Source organism: Sinocyclocheilus grahami, unplaced genomic scaffold (genome assembly GCF_001515645.1).
Source record: "Sinocyclocheilus grahami isolate Dianchi unplaced genomic scaffold, SAMN03320097.WGS_v1.1 scaffold251.1, whole genome shotgun sequence".
Lineage (NCBI taxonomy): Eukaryota > Metazoa > Chordata > Actinopteri > Cypriniformes > Cyprinidae > Sinocyclocheilus > Sinocyclocheilus grahami.
This window is the reverse complement of record NW_015505430.1, coordinates 439,699-465,166: the sequence shown is the minus strand read 5'-3', so window position 1 is coordinate 465,166 and position 25,468 is coordinate 439,699. Positions and strand designations below refer to the sequence as shown.

Sequence of the window (25,468 nt, the reverse complement as noted above, 5' to 3'; positions counted from 1 at the left end):
ACAGTAGCTGATTCAGAAGCGCCAGATTGTCATAGCAAAGTCAGAATTACCTCCTCTCCTAGGTTCATGAAACGGTCGTCCATAAAATGCATTGCTGTTCTGTTGTAAGTAATCTTAAAGATTCCTAAATGCATCTACTTTCGGAAGGCCAAATAAAGTGCTTTTGCTTTCGCCTAGAAACACACAGTGTCTCCCTGACATGGCTGCTTCAACACTAACTGTGGTTACTGAAACCACGCCTTCTTTCTTTGCATGAACATTTGGGCCGCATTATGCTAATATTTCCACATAGTGAGGTAGATATGTGGGGGCGTGTTAGAACAAGCCGTTTTAGGGGGGCGTGGCAGAGTCTTAACTTTGATAAAGAATATCTCTTTGGTTTTGAGACTTTAGTCTTTGCAACTTCAGGGATCTTATCTATGCACAATCAGCTTGTAACACTCCAAAGAGAAAGGAAAACTTGAAATCGCATCATATGACCCCTTTAAAATATTAAAATAGAAAACATTTGTTTTAAATTGTAATATTTCAAATGATTTCTTTTTTTACTATATTTTTGATCAAATAAATGCAGCATTGATGAGCATAAGAGCCTTCTTGATTCTAATATTGATATTAATACAGCTCATACATATTTAAAGTTAAGACATACTCAAGAGTATATATTATTTTGCACATAGATTTGTTAAAAACGTCTTTTATCCAAAATACTTTCAACTGTTTACATGAATAAAAATATGTGTGACTGGCACTAATGTTACAGCGCTCTCTCAAAAACCAATTAAATTGATTACACTAGGATGATTTATATTATTTAAAAAAAAATTATTCTACAATGGACTGTGTAGTCTTAAGTACTTCCAAAAATTGACATTCTGCGATTTCACAGTGTTAATGTTTTGGTCAGGAGCATAGGGGTAATTAGATCTCAAAACTGTAAATGTCTTGTGATCTTCTTCAATCTCACTTGATCTAGCAGAGCTGCTGACTGGAGCTGCTGTTCTGCACAGTAGGATTTTGCAAAGTATGAAAGTGATAGTGCTAGTAGGAAGAGGGGAGATCAAGAGAGAGGGGGTAGGATTAGGAAAGAGACTGCAGAGAACAGCAAGAACTCAAAACAGTGTTGCAGATAGATTGACTGACAGGTGGAACACATTGCACGCTTTACTGACGTACAAGAGGAAAGAGAGTGAGTGAAACGTCTTGGAAGGGGCAGCATACCTCACTGTTGTAGTACATGGCTATTTGGGATGGAAACAAGCAGAGGAATTTTGGAGGGAAAAAGGGAGAGCGAGGGAGAGAGAGAGAGAGCAGAGGAAGGTGGTAGGCATGAATGAGGGCCGTCAGACTAATTGAGGATCAAGAGAGAGAGAGCACCGATATAAAAATACTCAGTAGCAACTGGCACTCACACTTGCACCGTGACATCTGATTAACTGCTTGTCGATCTCAGTTGTATGTTGATAACGAGCAACAGACAGTTTGACTCAAATCTCAGTCCTGTGCAGATGGGAAAGAGACAGTGAGAGAGAAACTGACTGTTTCCAAGACGTCCTGAAAGACCTGCAGCGTTGGACAATGACTGTGAGTCAAAAATTGCTCTTATGGAAAATTCTCAATTTCATAACAACACACATCAACAAGTATACCTACTTGTTACTAGAAATTAATAAATAATAAAATAATATATATAAGAATAACATATATATGTAGGATTCAACAAATGAAATCATTCATTGATGATTTCGCTAATGGTGTGTGAATGGTAGTTTTACAGATGTAAATCATGACTAAATAACATTTCAGGTTTTATCCTGCTAAATCCATTAAAGCTGTGTTATACACCTGTGGTTAATATCAAGCGTTCCAGCCGTGCTCCACAGCACATACTGCACATATCCATTGCAGGTCACTAACCCTTCAAAATCAGTTTGAGATACATAAGTGATGTATCTTAAGGGTTGTCACTGCAATTAAATAAGGATGGTTGAGTTTAACAGTATGCATGTACAATACTGGTCAAAAGTTACTGATCAAGATTTTAATGTTTTGCTCACCAATGATGCATTTATTTGATAAAAAAAAATCAATAATGTTGTGGATTATTATTGCAATTTAAAAGAACTGGTTTTAAAATGCAATTTACACCTGTGATGGCAAAGCTGAATTTTCAGCAGTCATTACTCCAGTCTTTAGTGTCATGATCTTTTGAAAATACTCTAGTCTAATATGCTGATTTGGTGCTGAAGAAACATTTATTTTATTATCAATGTTGCAGACAGTTTTTGCTGCTTAGTATTTTTGTGGAAACTGTGATATACATTCAAAAGTCTTGGTTAAGTAAGATTTTTTTTTTTTTAAATAAGGACACATTAAATTTATCAAAAGTGACAGTAAAGACATTCAGAATGTTATTTAAGATTTCTGTTTCAAATCAATTCTGTTCTTTTGAAATTTCTATTAATCAAAGAATCCTAAGGAAACAGTAAAAAACTGTTATCAGCTTTGATAATAATAAGAACCAGTATTATTAATTGAGTATCAATAATAATTGATAAAAACGGAGCACCAAATCTGCTTATAAGAACAATATCTAAAGTATTATGTGAAACTGAAGTCTGGAGTAATGGATGCTGAAAATTCAGCTTTGAATCACAGGAATAAAATACATTTTAAATATTCAACTAGAAAACAGTTATTTTAAATTGTAATATTATTTCACAATATTGATGGTGAGCATAAGAGACTAAAAATCATAGATAGATAGATAGATAGATAGATAGATAGATAGATAGATAGATAGATAGATACAGACAGACAGACAGACAGAAAGACAGTTAGATAGATAGATAGATAGACAGACAGACAGACAGACAGACAGTTAGATAGATAGACAGACAGACAGACAGACAGACAGAAAGTTAGATAGACAGACAGACAGATATACAGAGAGACAGACATGTAGATAGATAGATAGACAGACAGACAGACAGACAGTCAGACAGACAGACAGACAGACAGATAGATAGCTAGATAGATAGACAGAGACAGACAGACAGATAAATAGATAGATAGATAGAGACGGACTGACGGACAGACAGACAGATACAGACGGACGGACGGACAGACAGACAGACAGACAGACAGATAGACAGACAGATAGATAGATAGATAGATAGATAGATAGATAAAGACGGACGGACGGACGGACGGACAGACAGAGACAGACAGGCAGACAGACAGACAGATACAGATGGACGGACGGACAGACAGACAGACAGACAGATAGATAGATACAGACAGACAGACAGACAGATAGATAGATAGATAGACAGATAGATAGATAGATGACAGCCCTTTGCACTATGTGCAAATATTGCAATATTTTTTGTCTGAATGGTTAATCAGTGCCAGATCATTGTGATATAAAACTTTAAATGAACCGTTAAGTGGAAAAAGAAATATGGTTTCAAAAACTGATTTACAAGGGATTGAATGGGTAACATCATAAAAAATGTTTGTAATGCAAAACACAGAAGACATTCTTAATTGTATGAAAATCAACATTAGTCTTACTGTACCTCACAGATATGAAGGTTACATGGAAAATGTAACAAGCTAGAGCCTGCACGTCCACTCCTGGCACATTATCAAAGACCACTGCCAGAGACGTCTATCAGTAAGATAAAGGCAGCTCTGGTGGTTCTGTTTTCAGTGCTTAGCAACACACTCATACAACCACTCCACTAGGCCTACATCACAGATTTATAAAGTTGTAACGGAATACCACACAATTACATGTTCTTTGATGGTTCTGGAAGCGCATGTTGCTGCTCCTCAGCTGCATGGTGTTCGTGAAGGTTACAGACACACATAGGACTGGTGTGACGCACACTTCTAGAAACTTTAATCAACACGTCCCTGATAAACGTATAGAATGTAATGTAAATGTGCGCTGCTTGCTTTGTGTTATGTAAAACACACTTGTAATATACACCCAAGCTATTTCAGGGCCATCAAGGTGTTAATGGGCTTATGTATTGTTTGACCATTCTCTGTCTGCCATGAAAGTGAAGGCTGGCGAAAGAACTGACAGATGGGAAGTTCAGCTATTATTATTACACGGCTCTCTGGAATACATGGATGTGATTTAATTGCAGGATTCTGGATTTTTGTCTAACTGACCATTGTCTCAAGCAACCAATTTATATTTTCTTTAATTTAATGCCCATTTATTTATTTGGCAAGCAACCATATAATAAGAAGGATAATGCACAGTCAGCCAATTATTATTACAAAGTATTGTATATACTATTTTGGTTATCTGTTGATATTAGAGATCAGAGTAGGTAGATATTGGGTATTTAATCGTGCTTGTTAATGTACACAATTTTTCCATTTAGAGTACCTATATTACATGTAATATTTAGCAAAACGTAAAATCAATATCCATTTTTTATACTGTATATTATAAAGTTGAGATGCTTTCATTCAACTATAGCATTTAAAATATGATTTGAATAATCAGGCATTTATCGGTTATAACCTTATTTTTAATAATTGTCAACTTTAATGTAATCTTAAAAAGATTACATAAAACAAAAGTGGAGGCTTCACACAGCATACTGATTGAAAACCATCATTTCATGATTAAAATGTTGCTGTTGCTTTGTTATCAGACTGCACCTAGAGAACTGGATGAGCTGTGCTACCTCACGGCTCAGTCCATGACATCACTGGTGACATCAGAGCACTTCAAACTCATCAAAAAGCTGGGAGAGGGCTCGTACGGCAAGGTGATGCTGGCGGTGCATCAGAAGAGAGGTCAGCTGTTCTGTGCTTACCTGTTTTGTTCATGTTGAACCTAGACTAATAGCACTGTGACAAACAAGACAGGGTGTACATTTGGTGAAAGCGAAGCACTTCTTACTTTAGCAATCTCTGAACTTTCAGGAACCCCAATGGCTCTGAAGTTCTTCCCCCGTCGCTCCACCACTCTCCAAGCTTTCCTGCGTGAATATAATCTCTCCGTCTCCTATTGCACGCACCCTTCTCTAACGCGGGCTCTAGGCATCTTCTACTCCACACCTTCTCACTATGTCTTTGCGCAGGAGGCTGGTCTCTATGGTGACCTGTATGATGTCATCGTGTCAGAGGTCAGTAGGCTTGATTGATTTTGACTTCACAAAAATGTCAAGTTGTTTAGAAGAGATTTAGATGTGACTCCTCCTCATTACAGGGCTTGGGACAATGGTCCTGGTTTTCCTTCTCTGACGAAATTATGATGATGCATGCATGAGTGGAGAATTTTTTTGTAGTGACAACTTTCCAGGGAACAACGTATCTTTGATTATTCAGGCACGTACATGTTGTCTGATATCCTCCTGTGTTCTCACTCTCCTGCCAAAAACAACTGCTCCTATCATCAGCCTTGATACATTAATGCTGTTTAATGGTAGTACTTAATGCACTGCTGAAGAGCAGATTAAATACAGAACACACAGACTTTCCGTCATCCCATCATATATATATATATATATATATATAATATTATAAAAATAGAAAGAGCGATGAGATGACGGAAAGTCTGTGTGTTCTGTATTTAATCTGCTCTTCAGCAGTGCATTAAGTACTACTACTGAACAGCATTAATGTATCAAGGCTGATGATAGGAGCAGTTGTTTTTGGCAGGAGAGTGAGAACACAGGAGGATATCAGACAACATGTATATAACAGCAATAGCAATGTTATTGGGAAAAAAGGAAAAATAAGGTCTCAAAAATGGAAATAAATAATAATAATAATAATAATAATAAACTGACATATACAAATATCAATAACAATGTTAATTAGAAATAATATTATGTATAATAATAATAATAATAATTATTATTATTATTATTATAAAATCGTTATATATATAAAAAAACAATCTCTCTCTTTTTCTGTATAGGAGGGGGTGAGTGAGGAGTGTTCCCAGCGTGTGATGTCTCAGTTGAGTGGTGCTGTGTCTCATCTCCATTCTCTTGGCTTTGTGCACCGTGACATCAAGCCAGAGAACATCTTCTTGTGTGACTGTGCTTGTCGCTGGGTCAAACTGGGTGACTTTGGCCTGGCTCGAGCACAGAGGACCAAGGTCCGTGCTGTGTGGTACAATTCCCCTTTCTGTGTGCCAGAGGTGGAGTGTGCCAAGAGAGTCAGTGATGCAGAGGAGGAAACGGAGGACATCTGGATGTCTGTGGAGCCCAGTTTGGATACTTGGGCTTTGGGGATCCTCATATACTGCCTCCTGACGAGCTGCTTCCCCTGGGAGGAGACCACTTCTGATGACCCTTCCTACTGCAAATACAGAGACTGGTTCAACCGAATCAAACAGAGAGAGGAGACACAAGACACTGTGAGAGAGGAGAACGAGGCTGAAACTGATGTGGCCCCGCAGTTTGACTCTTTAAGCTCATTCGTTCTCACCTTGCTGAGAAAGCTGCTGAATCCACTGCCCTGGCTTCGCCCCGGGCCTGATGAGATCCTGTCTTACCTCGGGGGACCTTGGTTACTGAAGACAGAGAAAGAGGAGTTGAGGAGAGAGCAGGAGGCACAAGTGGAGGCCAAGAAGATGCATGAGAGAGGAGGGGTGGAAGGGGAAAAAGAGATATTGGGAAGGAGGGAGAGATAAAGTTTGTGTACGACAGCAATATTATATACAGATGTACTTTATTTTCAAGATTTTATATAGTGTTTATATTTTGGAATATTCATGTTTTTTTTTTTTTTAAATATCAATAGAATAGATTTATTATAACACTGGAGAAATGGAGAAAATAACTGGATGTGTAAATAGACTACATACAATCAGATGTGAACTTTCCGCAGACACTTGAATAGTGGCCCCAAAAATTGTTTGGACAATTATAGAATTATGTCATTGCATAAGATAAGAAAGATACTAAACATATTTTTTAATTATAACTGAAAAAATTATTAATATATTATAATTATATATTTAAAAATTATATTTAGAATTATATAAAAACACTGGAAGTTTGGAAGAAGTCTCTTATGCTCACCAAAGGCTGCATTTATTCGATCAAAAACAGCAATATTGTTGCCTGAAACATTATTGCAATTTAAAATAACTGTTGTCTATTTTAATACATAAATTTCTATTTTAATACATAAATCTGAATTTTCAGCAGCCATTACTCCAGTATTCAGTGTCACATGATCCGTCAGAAGTCATTCTAATATGCTGATTTGCTGCTCAATAAACATTTCTTATGATAAATGTTGAAAACTGTTCTACTGCTTGTGGAAACAATTACATATTTTTCAGGACTCTGATTTATACATTTTTTTCTCAGGTGCAACTTATAAGTATTCACTCAACATGTATAGAGGCAAATAGGTACTGAGGAGATGTAGATTAATAATGCTCATCAGATGTGGGTGGAATACATAAACACTGTCTCTACCTCAAGCAGTTGTTTTGATGTACATAGCAACACATACCTGTTTATACATGTTTGAATAAACTTGTTTGTTTTGGTGACTCGTGTACTCTCTTCAGTCTGTTATATAATATGCACTCCTCAAGTTGCACTTATAAGTTGACACCCACATGTGTGCATGTCAGCATTTGTTGACTAACTATACCGACCTCATCATGCATTATAACACTTCAGATGATCCGACCAGAGCAGATACTTTAATTGACAGGCTGGTTGAAATACAGCTCTGCTCCACTCTAAATAGGACAAGAGCAGTGTGAAATGTTAAACAAACACAGGTACAATGGGACGGGTGTCAGGTTAGGGTTGTTCTGGGATTGACCGGATCAGTTCAGATATGTGTAGCCGACTCCAACTTTCCAGTTGTCCATACTGTCGCACCATCAAGACCACCCTGTCTTTTCTGTAACCAGTGTTGGGTAGATTACTTACGAATTGTAGTCTGTTACAAAATACATGTTGAAAATTGCAGTTAGTAATGTAATCTATATCACATTACACATTTTATGTGTAATCTGATTAGTTTTGGTTACCTTTAGATTACTTTTGACCTAGTTTATAACATTGATTTGAATTGGAAATCTTTTATTGATACGATATTGATATGTAGAAATATAAACAGACTGATAATGGATTCCATTCTTTGTTATTAACAAGAAGTGCATCAAACATTACATTATGTCAGGGCTTCTCAAACTGGGGTTTGTGAAGGAACTGCAGGAGCTTCGTAAGCTGATGAAAAGCTAATAATAAGATCAAAGAGGTTCATCTGACAAAAAAAGGGGAATCACTGCATTACATGTAAATACAAAATGAAATTAATTTGTCCATTTTTATGTTTTAAAAAGACCAAAGATATAGTAACATATGGTTAATTTCTGTGAAATTATGTGCAGTTCCAAAAAACTGGAAGACTTTCCAAAGTTTTTTGTTCTATCAGCTCTGGCCTTCACTATGGGGCCTATGTGAGCCCTTCTGCAGATGGTTTTATAAATAGCCCCAGGTCCATCTATTTAGACTGCTGAACACATCAGCACCTTTCTGTGTCCCCTCTTTGCACCCTGTATCTCTCTCCCTGTACATGTTCTATGCCATCTTGTCTTTCCCTCACACCACCTCTTCATCTCTCTGATGAAACATTGTGATCTGTCCTTCTCTGGTTTGGTACAGGGCATTGATTTCACATATGGGTCAAAGTCAACAGGTCAAATTATGTGTTCCCTCACAGATGCATTAATGCAGTATACTTTCTCCTCTATAGTTGATGGTATTGAGGTATTCTTATAGTAGATGACAAGGTTGAAAGAATATTGTGTGTTTCGTCAATCAGCGTCACTTTATGCCATCAGCTTCCCAACACAGTTCAGAGATACACAACCTCAATAGTGTTGCATTTGCATCAATGTTCTGAGCTGCAAAGGAGCTTCATGGTGACAAGGCCAATAAAACAGACAAGGCTTTGGACAAAGAGACCAAACATTATTCTCTTTTAACAAGAGTGGACAATTTTTCATGATACAAGCAATAGAAACCACTGGCGATACAACAAAGTTGAGCAAAGCTCAATTTTATGCAAATGAGCAACAATTAGTCGGCAACCAATATGAGTGCAGATGTGCAACCAAAGTTATTCCTGTTTCTTTGTGTACACTTCCTAGCTGGGAAAAAAAGCTTAGGCCAAAACTAAAACTATTACAAGTCATATTTGTTTATTGAAATAAAGCTGAAATAAAATAAAATATTAGATGAAAAACTTAAAAAAACGTTAAAATTGCAAATGTTGAAAATATATTTACTTAAAATATGTTTAAGTTGAAGTACTCAAATGACTTAAACTAAATAGAAATAAACTCAATCAAAGCAAAATAGAAATATAAAAAATAATAATACAATATACCACCTCATTTTAAATTCAGTTTAATGCAATGTAAAATGCATTCAGTTCTTAATTTAATTCTTAATCTAAGATTTGTATTTTTTTGTCTTTTTGAAAAATAAACCATTACCTGGGCACCACCTACAAACACAAGACTTGTTTAAACAACACTTAGGGCTCAGTTTGATATTGCATGTAAATACAATATTAATCTTTTATTAGTTTTATTACTAGTTTCATTCATTTTGCAGCTAGTAAAACTGAATCGCAGACATAAGACAAATGCGCACAATGTCATAAACAGAGATTTGGTGGACAGTACATTCCAGTGGACAGGGATAGACTCCGCAGGGGACAGCTGGATGGAAGGACACAACAACTGATGAGTGGTGGGAGACACATAGAGCGCAATGGATCATGAAAATGACAGGAGAAGAGCTGGACTGTAAGCGCAGAGCCAAGGACAGCAATGCGTTCAGCAGAACCTGCTACAAACCTCAGCAGAATGCAGGGATAATGATTACATTGCACAAACATATCGATATACAGACTGGCTAATCTTGATCAATAGCAGTCAACATATGAAACTGATCACTTGCATTTACAGCAGCAAAGAGCGATTAATTTGAGCAAAATCAGCAGATTCACAGTCCAATGAAAACAGATCCAAATAAAGCCAAGCCAAGGCAGAATGAACCATTGACGATCCATGAGCAACACCACAATGGTGTTTCCTTCCTGAATGAATCAGTGATTTTGAACAAATCGGCTGAGTAAATGATTCATTGACTCACTCAGAATACTCAAAAGGGCTTTTCACATTTCGCTTAACCCCGGGTTATCATTGATCTAAACCCGCTTTTAACACCCGGTAAAGATATGTTTTACAGGTATGTAATCACCATTTTTTTTACACGGGGTTATGAAACCCTGCTCCCGAGCAGAGTTAGCACTGCTTTTGCACATTGAGGCGCCAAACTTGTATGGTATGAAATGATACGGTGTTAAAATGTTACGATTACCCAATCACACGCCTCATATTCATGTGCTTTGGACAGTTTCGGAAAAACAGCATGCTGTATAAACAGTCGTTTCAGCATTTCATGGGGGAAAAAAATGTCAAATGGTGACGAAACAAAGAGACTGCCCACCAAAAGGTCCATCAAAGAAAAACAGTCTGTAATATATAATACTAGGATGTGCAATGCTAGGGTCATTATGTAAAGAGGTTGCATGCTGCCTTCGTTCAATCAATGATACGTCACACTGCAAATATGCAAATGAGACTGTTAACCCGAGGTTTATGAATCTACAGTGTGAAACGTAATTTTATAAATACCCGGGATTAACTGTTAACCCCAGGAAAATTATGAGCAGTGGTTTAGAATGACCCAGGTTTAACAATTTAAAACCCTGAAAAGACTTGTTTCCACCTACTGGCATACAAAGGACAGGAAATAACCGTATAAAAATGATATTTACATTTTAAAAACAATATATATTTGTTAGCATGGAATACAGTCTTAGTTATCATCTCAGGGGGAAAAAAACAATTACTTTGCACGTTTAATGCAATTTTGTACAATGCAAATTTGTATATGTAGAAGTAATAGAATGGCACTATGCTAGTATGAACATAGCCCATGATTTGCTACTTTAAATAGCTATTTACAATTAGCATTGGAGGGTCACTCTATAGTCCTGGGTTTGTAAAGACTTGTTATATACTCACAACTACTGTAATATCACAGATCTGGGATGCCTAAGCAGATTGCCTCTTACTACTATAAACTGTCATTCAATCCAGTTTATAGATGTCAGTGTAAGAGATACTGTGAGACAGAACCAATTGTAGTATCCAAAAAAGCAAATACAGGGGAGATACATTCCTCCAATAAACAGGTTAGGATATTACACTGTGTTTACGATCTGGCGTGCTTATCTATTTGTGGTCAACTCAAGTACCCACCGTGTTTCCCTCATGCCGCCCCACATGAAGCACATAGAATTCCACCGTTTGGTTGTCAGGTCACTATGTACATGGGTTTGGACTAGCTCAGCTTTGGCTCTCTCCTGCCATGCCTCCATATGTCAAAATGTCATCAGCTCCTCTGGTGCCCAGTTTGTCGACCTAGTTAAACTATCGTCCCATAGCACAGTATGAATATTGGAAAATCATGCAGCCGTGTTGTGTCAACTGCATGATGACTGTCTGACTGGGTCTAAAGGAGGCACCAGATAAGCTAAAGGTCAGTACTGCACTGTGGCATTGCGGGTTTTCCCCAATTAAAATGGCTTCTGATCCCTGTGGAGGTGGTGGGCCAAGGGTTCAGTATTTGTTTATTTTCAGCAGTGGTAACCTTCCTTATATTTACATGCCAGCCCTAAAACAGAATGTCTAATATGGTCTAATATGCTCTCTGTAAAGATTAACCCCATGACATGAATCTGGCATGACTTTAGGAGCACTACACTCTCTAACAATAGTGAAACTACATTAGGAATTTGTAAATTACTTTAAACTGGCTAACTTGACAGACTGTGAAAATTAATTGCTAATAAGAAAAAAATAATTTTGTAGAAACTTACCAAAAAAAAAAAAAGTGGCGTTTATTCACTGGTGTGCACGAGTGTCAACTGGTCTATTTTTACCTTGTATAAATATGTTAAGATCATTGTAGCTGTAATATTATCAGTTGCTGTACGCATGTCACCACTTTGATTCCAAAATATGTCATTTACATTATTTGTGCAGAGTTTCTGGTGGTGGGTGGTTGGGGGCATCCATCCAAAATTGTATAAAGGATTCATTTGTCAACAAACAACCAAATCAAGATCAATTTATATGAGAAGCAAAACTGACAGTAATTTAAATAATATTAAAAAGATTAAGATTGTTTTCAGAAAACCTTAAATTTATAAAATCCCATTTTACTCCAACAATCTAATACATTTTAGTGTGATTTATGCTTAAAACAACAAAACAAAATGCTGGTGACGTTAAAAAAAAAATCAAGATATTCAATAATTCAAGAAAAGTCTTATTATTTTATGTAATTTCATGCTTTTCAAGAAAATAATCTAATTAAGGATGTTTAGCTATTGTTACTGGAAAGCAAGACAAAACTACAGATTAAGAACAAGAAATACCAAATTAAAATGCATGATAATTATTATAACTGTAAAGTTATTAAAATGAAATTTGTATTATTAATAATAATAATAATAATCTTATGTTATAATAATATTTTAATTATTTGTATATTTAATTATATTTTAATTATTCACATTATAATTAACTTTATGTAAGTTTTATTCCCTAGATCACAAACAGAGATATGAAAATGTCAAATCTGCTCTCTCTTTTGATACAATGAAAATGCATGTTGATTGTTGGTTGTTCAGAACAGCCAATCAGTGCTCTGTGCTGACCCCTGCTGCCAGATGATATTTACAAACAGCAGTGAATTTAGAAATTAAAATAGCAAATTTCTCTTTTACTAGGAGTTCCTCACAAAAAAATGACATTGTTGAAAAAAATAACTCTAATTCATTCATATCCGTATTCAAAACACAAAGACCTATGAACGACCTAATAATGCAAGGCTGCCTAACAAGGCCCAAGGCACAATTATAAGCCCCATAACATTCTCAGTTGTGTCCTCTCCTGACCTAATGCAATGAAAAGAATCAATTAAAAACCGTTTTATCATATAGTATAAAACCTACAGCAAAACTCGACCCTATTTACAAAGTCTATACACATAAATCCAAAATTTGGATAAAAATGGAAAGAGCGAATGTCTAATAGAGAGAGAGGGAGAGAGAGAGAGAGACAGGCGGAGGGATGATGAGGGGAGGGAAGAGAAAGGGAGGGGGAAAGTAAAAGTCCAAAGGATTCTGAAAAACACAAGGAGCAGCAGAGGATTGGAAATTTGTAAGTATTCTAAAAACTAATTCTTTTGAGAATATTACATCATTACAATCATCATATAACACATCATCTAGACATTGCTTTTAACACTCACATAGTAAATACAGCAGAGAATGTGGGTAGTGAATATGTAGGTATCTCTTAATGAGATAAATATGTAAAAAATGGCATTCCTCTTGAAACAACATGCAGCGGTATAAGAAATGCACACTTATGAAAAAGAATGCAGAATGTGAGGGTATGCTGTGTGTTGATGCATATGTGCACTATACAGTTGAGTTGTCAGGTTGAATATGTAATGGATCCCGCAGGCAAAACTAGGGAATGCATAGGGGTACATAGGTGTTTATGTGATGAGAATTTATTAATCTGTGTGTATATGTAAGCATATGTGTGTGTGAGGTTGTTGAGTCCACAGAGAGGGGTGGGAATGCACATTCTTTAGTGTGAGCTCATGTCTTGGACACCGAGAAATACAGGCTTAGAGGAAAAGACTTGGGGAGAGAGAAGGAAACAGACAAAGTGGGAAGGATGGAACAGCTGTAACTCATATCTTTAATGAGCGATTGAGAACAGAGAACTCATGTTCTGTGACATCAATAAATGAGAATCTGCATGAGTCACAGGCTAATGGAAATCTAAACCGGTTTCATCCATCTGCAGTTCTGTTTTCTCATGCACTGTGTTTTAGAATTCATTTGTTTTGTCCAAGTCTTTTGAGGATGTCTATAAATGGATACATTTTGGAAATGGTGACTTCTGAAGTTTTAACAGCATGGCCTGTTAAGGAAATCTGCTCTGCCGGCAAACAGATACACTGTGACCAATCTGATAACTGACAGATTTCTCTAAACAAAATTGCATTTGCAATTGGTCCGAAAGGATGAATGACTCTAGTCAGTTTCGAATAAATGCTGTTCTTTTGAATTTCTTTCCATCAAAGAATTAAAAAAAATAAAAAAACAGGTTCCACAAAAATAGTAAGTAGCACAACTGTTAGCACTGATAATAATAAGAAATGTTTCTTGAGCATCAAATCATGTGATACTGATAACTGGAGTAATGACTGCTGAAAATCCAGCTTTGCCATCACAATAATAAATTCCATTTTAACATATATTAATATAGAAACCAGTTATTTTAAATTGTAATAATGTTTCACAAAATTATAGTGAAAAACGTTTACTGAAATTCATTTTTGATCAAGTAAATACAGCCTTAACTGTACATAACAGAATTCAAATATCTATATATATATATATATATATATATACAGTGGGTACGGAAAGTATTCAGACCCCATATATATATATCTTACTGACCACAAACTTTTGAATGGTACTCTATATCGACTTTATCTCACAATAACCTTTATTTTTTATGCTAAAGTGGAAACCAGCTTCCATTCCATCCACTGTAATTTTGAATACACTGAAAGTTATTTCAGGCTTGTTATGATAAAACATACTCATAACCTTTCTTGCTCTCTCCAGGCCCTGAGCTGTGATCAGCCCGCGTGAAGACCCCAAAAGATGGGCAGCTATCCAGTTTCTGTGCTCTTATGCTGTTTTTTCTTTGGTAATTCCATCAAAACAGAAGCCAATTAATTTAATTAATATGAATGAATGATTCTTTTTGAATGCCCAGCCAACAAAACTTTTCTGATATTTTTTCTCACAGTACTTGTTACTGTCCGGGCACAACAAACTGGTAATTCACTGTTTTGTTCACTAATTCAACTGTTTTGTTAAACGATTGTGTGAAAACTTGTGTTTGTATAGGGGAGACCAGGCCTAGTTGTCACATGGGGAAGTTGTCACAATAATTATATCTCAGTAACTGTAAAGGAGTCATATGGATATTTGAATGCCAGGGACGAGTTTTGATGTGTTTTATCTGTTGTAATTTTTTAAATAATATAATTTAGTAATCATTTTATAATTGGGTTATAAAATAGTCTATACTACTCTGTACATACACCAGAGAATAGTGTAGAATAGTGATTCTCAATCTCAACCCAACCAGTCCTGGAAAACCTAGATATATTAGTGTGATTTCTAGACACGGAAAAGTCATAGAAATTAATACAAAATGTGAAAAAAGGAAAAATGTATAATGAATATAAATGTCTAGTTATGTCATAAATATTTAATTGGGTAGAAATTGCTATTTGTAAGTCTAAAATAATTTAAAAGTCCTGTAAATTCAAAGATGAACAAACATCTCTCTTGTTTATAGAAAATGTACTTCATTACTCATTTTAATTACAAATGAAGAGTTCCAATGCAAAAGCCTTAAAATTAGATAACGATGCTGAGTGAATGCTCTCCACACATAGTAGGCTACATGTTCATCAATTCAGAAGTACCAGTACTTACATAGAAACCTATGCATAGTAGCCAGAAAAAATATATAATTTTAAAGATAAATGTCAGACGTACTTAGAGGCTTTTGCATCTGAACTCTTCAAAAAGTATTTCAAAAAAGGTATTCTTCTCATGACCTTGTTGGGACAACTTTTCCACTGTACGCCTGGTAAATGAAATGGAGCTTGATTGACCGAATGGAACAGACCACTAATCGCTATCCTATCAGCTGACACTCAGCTGATCAATACTCCACCTGCTTCAAATCAACAACCGCATTTAAGACCATTCAAACGCATACTCTTCAGTCTGTTAAACAGACATTTGCACCCACCTCCACCCCTTCACCTCCCAGCAACTCAACTTAACAGCCTGGATTCTGTAGAACTGTTCTCGTCACTCTCTTTATTTCGTAACTGTTGTATTTCTGCATATGTGTGTGGCTAAGAAATATTTGGTTATTGTCAGGCTGGGGGATTAATGGCTTAAGGATGTATCTTAAACTGTCTAGTATGGCAGCGAACCCCTTAAGCCTTAACGTTTTCGCCAAATTCATGAACTGCCAATAAATGTATTTTCAAAAGTGGTCCTGACTGAACTGTATCTTTTTGCCATAAGGGCAAATATGTTCAATAGCTTTATGTAGCCAAGACTTTAAGTTATGTGTCTCTACACAGACACTGACTTTCAAAAATAAACCCACCCTGAAAAAATATTCACTGGAGTAAAAAGCGTGACAACTGGCCCCAGTCTCCTCTACATGTTTGTAGTTTGCTGTGTTTTTCTTTTTCTTGCCAGAACTACGTGACACTGATGCCACTGCTTTGCCACCACCAGGTGAGTTTGTACATATGGAGTACAGTATTTGTATTAACAGTAAGACAATATCAGTCTTGTCTCTGTCCCACAGACTGCAGAGAGGAAACATACCCCTGCACCAGGATGTACTCTGTTCATCGACCGATAAAGAGATGCATTCATTCACTCTGTCTCTACAGGTGGCTAACACACACACACACATCCTTTTTAGGCTACTTTCTTTTTCTTGTTGACATCCTCCTCTGCTGAACAAGAGATTTGTATTTGATATGGTGCATGTGAAATAAATTACATCTGTTTTCTGCAGTCTTCCAAGAGTCTATGTGATCAACAAAGAAATCTGTGTAAGAACCGTGTGCCAGCAAGACGAGATCCTGATGGGTAAGTCCCTCAATATGTCAGTAACAAACTACAGAACATGTGAGAGTGGGGGTAGAAATTTATGTTTTTTTGAATGGGCCATATTGTTAGATATATAAATATTGTTATCATATATTATTTAGCATTTAGCATTTCTACCTTCCACCTTTGTTCTGACCGTTTTTGCTACAGAACATTTAGGCCTTCACTGCAAAGACCATTTTAATCACTCTTAATCAATATTTTAAACCTTAATATCAGTTAACTTATAGAGCTAACTTAATATTGAGTATCACAAAATATTCAATAGATTATTTTCAGACTATATATATTCAATATATAAAACTCTATCCTTCTCCATTTTTGAATACATCTAACACGTTTTAGTGAGATTAATGCTTGTAACAGGAAAAAAATTATTCAAGATAATAATTTGATAATTATCAATTCTATAATTAATAATAATATCTTCATAATTCAATACAAATCATAATATCTTACACTACTGTTTGCAGTCAGTACGATTTTTTAAATGTTTTTCAAAGAAGTCTTGTGCTCAGCAAGGCTCCATTTATTTGACCAAAGATAATTGAATACAAAACATATAACCTTAAGGTGGAGAGTACTTTCTCTCTCTTTCCTTTTTTCCCCAGCTGAACTCTGTAGAGAGAAATCGGGTTGGCCAAAACGCCAAAAGAGGACAACTATGAAACGCTGTCTCCGTGCCAACCCTAAAACCTGGGCAAACAGGGCCTAAAGTCAGATGGATGACAAAGGGCAGAGTTTTGGTTCCAACAAATACAACTGTAAATCTAAATGTTGAATCTAAAAATGTAAACTTGTTACATTCCTAAAACAAACCTAAGCTGTGGTCCAGTGACCTTCACAAACATTACTGTTCATAATCACTTTATGTAACTTATAATCATTTTAATGCTTGAACTTGAAACTGAAAAAAAGCTTGGTTGAATGTCTCAGTATTTTTAAAGACTGTATTTTAATAGGATCACAAAGGGCATGACAGTCCTCTGGTGCTGAATGTTAAAGTAGCCCACTGCATAACCACTATTTGCTTCATATTCTTCTATTATACTGTTTATGTCCACACTAACCACTGTTAGTAAAAGACGAAATGCACAACAGCAAATAAAAATGTTGATATTTTCACTCTCAAAGATCAGCCTTTCACAGAACTTATTAAAGCATTATGTGGTTATATTAAAATATGAACGACTAATTTACTTTGGACTATCATGTTTTATATGTTAGTTAGGATGTCATTTATGTGTTAGGATGTCCTGTTCTTACAGAAAACTACCAGAACAGATTCATACAAGAACAGATTTATATGCAGTAAAATATATGTAACAGTAGAGGGCGACAGACATGATAAAAAGTCAGCAGCATGCTGTGAACACAAGACCTGTCCGGAAAACACAACAGCTGTGATACAAGTGTCTCCTCTGAGTAATTCATTGTTTTGATAAGTGAAGATAAATAATAGAAATGATGTAATGAGTTGATTTAGGGCTTGTGTCTGGTGCCTGAGAGTGTTTACTGATCTTACTGCGGCCATGAATAACACATTTTTGAGACAATATGTCAGGAATATGGGGACATGGGGAAGTTGTGGCCTAATGGTTAGAGAGTCGAACTCATAACCCTAAGGTTGCGGGTTCGAGTCTTGTACCGGCAGGGATTGTAGGTGGGGGGAGTGAATGTACAGCGCTCTCTCCACCTTCAATACCACTTTGCCACATTGCCCTTGAGCAAGGCACTGAACCCCCAACTGCTCCCCGGGCGCCGCAGCATAACTGGCTGCCCACTGCTCCGGGCGTGTGTGTGTGTGTGTTCACTGCTGTGTGTGTGCACTTTGGATGGGTTAAAATGCAGAGCACTAATTCCAAGTATTCCACCATACTTGGCCACATGTCACGTCACTTTCACTTTTTTCACTTTCAATATGTTTACTGATATGTAAGCAGATGGAAGATACAAATAATGTTGTTAATTGTGTTTTTTTCACATAATTTCTTCTCCCCAGGTTTGAAAACAATACCATATCACTAGATATGTTTAAAAATGTGATTTGTACCTTTTTACACTAACCGTGTTTGAGTAGCTTCTCACATTATACATCAGATGACGTTTGCCATCCACAAGCATTTGACAAATTTGCTTTCACGAACCTGAGGGAGAAAGTGTGAGAAGAGAGAAAGGCTGATGATACACGGGGCAACTTTTTGAACAATGTTGCCGTCAATGGGCAACCAGGTTAGATACAGGGCCCACGACCTATCTAAAGTATCCAGACAGAAATTTGTTACCCATTCTCAATGGGAATGTGCCCAAGCAACATTGCTCAAAAAAAGTTGCCCGGCAAAATTGCTCAAAAAGTTGCCCCGTGTATCATCAGCCAAAGAGGCACATTTTGGCTTGATTGTGTTTGAAACATACAAAAAAGGTAAGAGTTCAGACAACTGTACGAATCATCCTTGAAGTTATTAGTTAGTCAAAGGACTCTGAAAAATCAGTTGCTTGAGAGCCGTTGGGATAGAACGAGAGAACGAACAGAGAAGGGGGACAAATGAAATATAATATCTGAGAGTCTGATTCAAAATGGTTTTAATTTCTTCTGGTGAAGAACTTTACATCTTTTGACTCACCGTTGACAACTTAGATCCAGAGCAGAGTCACGCATGGTTTCCACCACAACATGGGAAACAGATCCTGCTACTGGACACGAGTGGAACAGGGATACATTTCTGTGAAGGAACATTTGGTAGCTGAAATAAAGAAAAATAAAAGAGTATGCAGAAATTTGCCTAAGGAAAATAGATTGTTTTAAAGTTGCTCCTTAAATATCAAATTAAATAGGAGAGATATGTGGGGTAAGTCGTTAAGTTTGTACTTTTACCTGGATATGTTTATCTTCTGATATTTACTAGTGTTTTTTCGATCTTATTTTCTAAGGCAACATAGTGCAGCTACAAGATAATGTGCTTATACTCTAATAGGCATTGTATCTGCGAAAACACACACACACTTTACCTACACAAGCAGATGTTACAAAAGAACAGCATAGGGGTCACTGTGCACTCACTGTCCGGAAACAAGACATGATAATAAACTGGAGAAAGAGTAGGCAGATTTGCATAAACATTTTGCACTTCCTGAGTCCCCCACGCAGAACATACCAGCCTCAACAATACACATGATGTATATGCTGTGTAAACAACTGCTGTATGGAAGAATTTTACAACTACTACAGAGTTTACCCAATTTGGTCACATTATGTTAGGATGGGTCTTCACTCCTCTTTCTCCTGGCCAAGTACCTCTTGGTGGGTGTAGCCCTGTTACAAATGACTGAATTGTATTATATTAATGCATTTACATATATTTTATGATACTTACATAGCAAACACCTTAGTAATGTTATATACTTTTACATTACATTTTATTTTGCTTCATTTTAATATTGGTGGGACACTGGGCCTTTTTTGAAAGCAATCTCTTATGCTCAGAAAGTCTGCGTTTATTTAATTATTCCAGTACTCCAGTCTTCAGTGACATGATCCTTTAGAATCATTATAATATGCTGATTTGGTGTTCAAGAAATGATACAATGATACCATATTTTCCCCCAGAATTCTTTGATGAATAGAAAGTTCCCAAGAACAACATTTATTTAAAATAGAAATCTTTTGTAGCATTATAAATGTATTTACTGTCACTGTTGATCAATTTAATGCATCTTTACTGAATAAAAATATGAATTTCTTTCTTACTGAGTACTGACCCCAAACATTGAACACTAGTGTATATGTATTCCAGGGACAGTTGAACCTATGAATCATACTGGTTTAACACAAACAGAAAAACAGTTGTCAAATGTGTCAGTGTCAAATAACAGCTTTTATTTTGACATCCAACATAATCACATTAATGCTACATACAATACAGTACAAGATACGTATTAAGTCAGATTCAAGTCAAAGGATTCAAGTCTCAGGTCTACAGCACCATTTCTTTTCATCCCATTCATTTCATATCTCAGTGTTCATTGATTTGCGAATCTCATATTTGTGATCATAGCCCGAGGAGAGTGAAACCGTCCCTCAGATCCTCTGTCTCGCAGGGCTACAGTGAAAAAGAAGAAAAGTCATTTAGCTCTGGCAAATATGCTATAAACTTTGACCTCATCAAAATGTTTATATTTATATGGCATATGGATTACTGCCACAAATGCTACTGTTAAATATAGTGATTAAAAGAAAAGGACACTTCCTTAATGACCAAATTTGTCATTGCTATTGTTGAAAAATATTCAAATGGCCACATTGTGTCATCTATTATTAGTCCTATGGTTTAGTTAGTATTCATTATTTTCTTGCAATTTAATGCCACAGTAGTAAGGTCATATTAAAATGATTGTAAATTTGTAACCTGCAGGATCCGATTGAGTTTTCGAACGAGGCGGACAGAGTTTTGGTGAAGGTCATCCCAGGCTTTAAAGCTCCTCTTCCTTCGTGCAACAAATGTTTGCCAGCAGTAGAAATAGTCTAGAAACAAAAGAGAATCGAATAAACTACAAGTGTGACGTAATTTGCCACGTTATATCACAAATATTAACCACGCCCCCTCTGTTCCCTCCCCATTTACCTTTATAAGTCATCACAGAGATCTGCACTCCTGCCCTCTTCAGGTGTCGCAGTCCTTCTCTCTCCTGGCTGTTCTCTTCATCACAGAAGTAAAGGCGTGACACAAAGATTCTCAGACGGAGATTGGGTGTCTGCGACAGGAAGTGGGCAAGTTGTTGAGCGCATTTAGAGCAGGGCGACCAGGAGCAGAACCAGGTCACTGAGTAACACAATCTCGCACCGTCCACACTGGATCCCCACAGCCCCGGACACAACGCACCCAAGTGACGTAGGAAGAGTAGCTTGAGACAAAACAGGAGAAAAACAGTTACAGATGGAGAAAGAATGAGTAAGAGGAGTGAGTAAGTTTTTGTCTCTATAATAATACCTTTATGTTTCATCTTTTCACATTATCAGTTAATCATTCCCTCACCTCTACATGGCAGCCGGAGCGATTGCGCAGGTGTCCAAAGTCAAAAGAGAGGGAATCAGGGCCGGTGCGTCTCTTTACTACAAAACAAAGGTATGTCTCGTGTCTCCCTCGGGCCCAGCGCACATTTTTATAATGGAAGATAAATTTCCTCTGGGTCATGAGCACACTGTTTCAAAATATGACACACTGTTATTCATTTTATACATTTATCATTAATTTTTATTGTAAAAAGGGACCAAAATACTGTTTAAAAATAGTATTTTTGTTGAACATGAATGAAAACAACTTTTACACTTTTTTTTTCAAATTTTTTGTTTCTCTCAAATTAAACAAATTTGTAACTTTTAAATAAATTAAACCAAATTTGAATTCAAAATGTAATTTAATTTAAATACAAACTAAATATTTTTCAATCTTAACTTTTGAATAATTCAGAAACTCGCCTGTGTGTCTACAGCATTCTGTAATGATCACATTGTTCAGCACCACTAGGATGCCTGCAGTTGTCAGTGGTCGGTTGAGTTAAGACTTGAGTTAACTTCTTGACTATGTGCATTTAAATATAGACTCAGAGCCACGTGCATCAAATTATTCCCACTATCACTCACAGACTAATAACTATCAGTTTCAATTTGCAACTTCTGAAACTGGAGAAAATCTATAAACAGTTCAATGCACTTGCACGACATTAAAGTGCATAAACTGAATGACATCAAAGCATTGAATTATTCCTCAATTAATAAAGCTCTAATAAATATTATTATCAATTCTAATGGATATACAGTTGATTTTGCCTACACAGACTCAAAAAAATCCCCCTTGTCTCTCACTATCACTTGTTTTGTTTTCACTTACCTGTCCAACTTGCTGATCATTCCGAAAGTCGAAACTTGCTAACTCATTTAGTCAAGTGAAAGTCAGTGAGAGTTTAAAAATGGGTTGAGGAAGAGGGAGGTATAGAAAACCTATGACATGATCATATAGCTGTAAGAAAGAGGGTCCCTGATTGGGTGACAGTGGTTTTCAAACCTGTTTGGGAGGGCTGAGGTGCATTTAAACATCGACACAGCTCAATAACCTGTGCGTGTGATATTTAAAGAGATATGTAAAAGACTTACAGTCTTTGTTGCACAGACAAAAGACAGTGTAAACCAAACATTATAGATTGTGAATTGGATGGCATAATAGATAAATGGATGCAAGCATTTCTCAATTTTTTAAACTGTTTATTACTTTTCCAAGTTTATACAATAGCACTTGACCTTGTCCTAACCGCATATTAGTCTCTTGAGCGTTTGACGTGTTTTCTAACCTTCTTGCTTCAGAATGTGCGTCAGAAATTGCTGCCAACAACATAACCAAAGCCAGTTGGAAATTTCCAGATCTCCTGCACCCAGTCAGGGAAGCCTCCACTTCATTTTTCCCACACAAATCCAAAAAAACAACCCAAACACTCTCATATACCTTCTCTGTCTTGCTCAGATTTTCTCCATCCGCACCCTTTCCACTTGTGTAGTTTTTCCCACAGGGAATAAAAAGGGGGGGGGGGGGTTGTTTTACTACAGGTTACCACAACCCCTGGAGACACCTTCTCAGAGGGTTTTTCCAAAAACACTCTCACACACCAACGCACAGGTAGCAGAAAGGACCGGCGAATCTGCCTGGTTTAGGATCTACAGCACGCTTGTTAATTTGTTGCTGTCTGCAACTGTCTTTGGCTCTTTCCTGGTGACTTTAAAGTTGGCATCCTGTGTGTTTGTCTGTCTCCAGTCACTCGACTTCACCCTCTCATGCACTCTGCGGCCAGGGAAATCACCGCTCCCCAATGAGCTCCCTCTCAAGTGTATGTGTGTGTATGTCTGAATTCGAACATCTGGAAGAGATCTGTCTGCTCCCATGATTTACCTTCCGACCACAAGTCTTTCTGAGGTCTTACCACAATGCGCTATGTGTGTATAACATGGGAAAACAGAGAAAAGAATATACTGTAGGTCCTGCTCCCGTTAAAGCTGATTCTCATGATTTTTTTTACTGCAAATGATTTGTTTTGATGTGCGTTATCAAAAAAAGACTAGACTTTTGTTTAAGACAAATATAAATCTACTGATATGCACACATGATAGTACACTAGTGGCTGGTACAAAAACAGGTTTTTACATTCGAGTTGTGCATGACAAAGACTCGACACTGTCTGAGGAAAAAATGGGGTTACGGGTTCTTCTAGTAGTGGATTCATTTATATACCTCAATGTGAGTACACTGAAGAGGTCTGATAAAACGTAAAAAGTTTCAGGTAGAAATTCAAATCATCCTGAAACTGTATTTAAACCTAGACATGCACAATACTGGCTACAGGAAAGTAATAGCAAAACCAGCTAAATGAGTACAACAGGCCTACATATTTAGCACGTTTACTACTTTAAGTTGTTTAGTTAGTTCCGTAATCTCTTTAGCTTTAATAGGTAAAAGTCCCAGATTGCAGATATAAGTGTGCTTGATTGTATTGAATGTACACTTGTAATATACTTCAACTCTTAAAAAAGTATTTTATATATATGGACTAACCCAACTTTTGGGTTAAAAATGTAATGTTAAAATGTAACCCGATGGTTGGGTTAGTCCATATTTGACCCAAAGTTGGGTTGAAACAACCCAGCATTTTTTAGAGTGTATGAAAGCCAATGGGGTCCAATATTGTTTTGGACCCTACACTCTCAAAAATAGGGAGCAAAGAACTGTTTTTGATTCCCCCAAAGAACCTTGCAGTGACAATTTTCTTAGTGGGAAGAGCATTTTAAAAATCTAAAGAACCTTTTTCCACTATATAAAGACCCTTTTGTCCAATGAAAAGATTCAATGTTAAAGGATCTTCCTTAAATTATAGATGCCAATAAAGAACCTTTATTTTTAGGAGTGTATTGACTTTCATTGAACAGACAAAAACAGTTGAAACATTCTTCAAAACATCTTCTTTTGTGTTCCGCAGGAGAAAGAACATCATGATGGTGAGTAAATGGGGACAGAGTTTTTAACATTTGGTTCTCACAGGTGACCCAAAGCCCACTTTCTTGTTTTTTTGCTTATAATGAAGACCACCATATAGTGTCAAGGGGCACAACAAATGAATCGAATCATGGCCGGAAACGTCAAGGCAACGTCATATTTTCCGAAACGCACCCACCTACATGCGCAAACACACACACACACACAGAGAAGCCCATCGTGCAGACAAAATCAACCACAACTCCAAACACACTTACTTTCCAGTCATGAACGCACATCTGTTTCCTGGAGACAATAATAGTTACACATCGGTTAGAGGGATATAGTAGCAGGTGTTCAATTGCCTGAGCAGCTCTGTACATTATAACAAAAGCTCCTCCACAACAAACCCGCCACTATGACTTGCAAAGCTACCAAAAGGAAAGATGAAGTAATTGTGCTCATTAGTTGACTAACATAATTGCAGCCCATGAAAAGTTAGTGGCTGGTACAAAAACAGGTTTTTACATTCGAGTTGTGCATGACAAAGA

General features: G+C 36.6%; 3 protein-coding genes across 3 annotated transcripts; 2 read left to right on the top strand and 1 right to left on the bottom strand.

The window, feature by feature from the left end:
• Positions 1-1,336: 1,336 nt before the first annotated feature.
• On the top strand, positions 1,337-6,898 carry LOC107598393 (serine/threonine-protein kinase SBK2-like). The gene is made up of 4 exons (XM_016289715.1): positions 1,337-1,584; positions 4,680-4,824; positions 4,954-5,156; positions 5,954-6,898. The coding sequence occupies exons 1-4, from the start codon at positions 1,579-1,581 to the stop codon at positions 6,671-6,673; spliced, it is 1,074 nt and encodes a 357-aa protein (XP_016145201.1). The 5' UTR covers positions 1,337-1,578; the 3' UTR covers positions 6,674-6,898.
• A 6,339-nt stretch (positions 6,899-13,237) lies between these two features.
• LOC107598402 (microfibrillar-associated protein 2-like) lies at positions 13,238-17,819 on the top strand. Its single transcript, XM_016289724.1, has 7 exons — positions 13,238-13,318; positions 14,809-14,893; positions 14,996-15,025; positions 16,480-16,518; positions 16,592-16,679; positions 16,808-16,881; positions 17,514-17,819. Exons 2-7 carry the CDS (start codon positions 14,848-14,850, stop codon positions 17,615-17,617), a joined length of 381 nt encoding a protein of 126 aa, XP_016145210.1. The 5' UTR covers positions 13,238-13,318; positions 14,809-14,847; the 3' UTR covers positions 17,618-17,819.
• Positions 17,820-20,932: 3,113 nt separating this feature from the next.
• Positions 20,933-22,810, bottom strand: LOC107598400 (single-stranded DNA cytosine deaminase-like). Its single transcript, XM_016289722.1, has 5 exons — positions 22,791-22,810; positions 21,936-22,101; positions 21,525-21,804; positions 21,309-21,424; positions 20,933-21,002 (listed from the first exon to the last, which is right to left on the bottom strand). The coding sequence occupies exons 1-5, from the start codon at positions 22,808-22,810 to the stop codon at positions 20,952-20,954; spliced, it is 633 nt and encodes a 210-aa protein (XP_016145208.1). The 3' UTR covers positions 20,933-20,951.
• Positions 22,811-25,468: the final 2,658 nt, after the last annotated feature.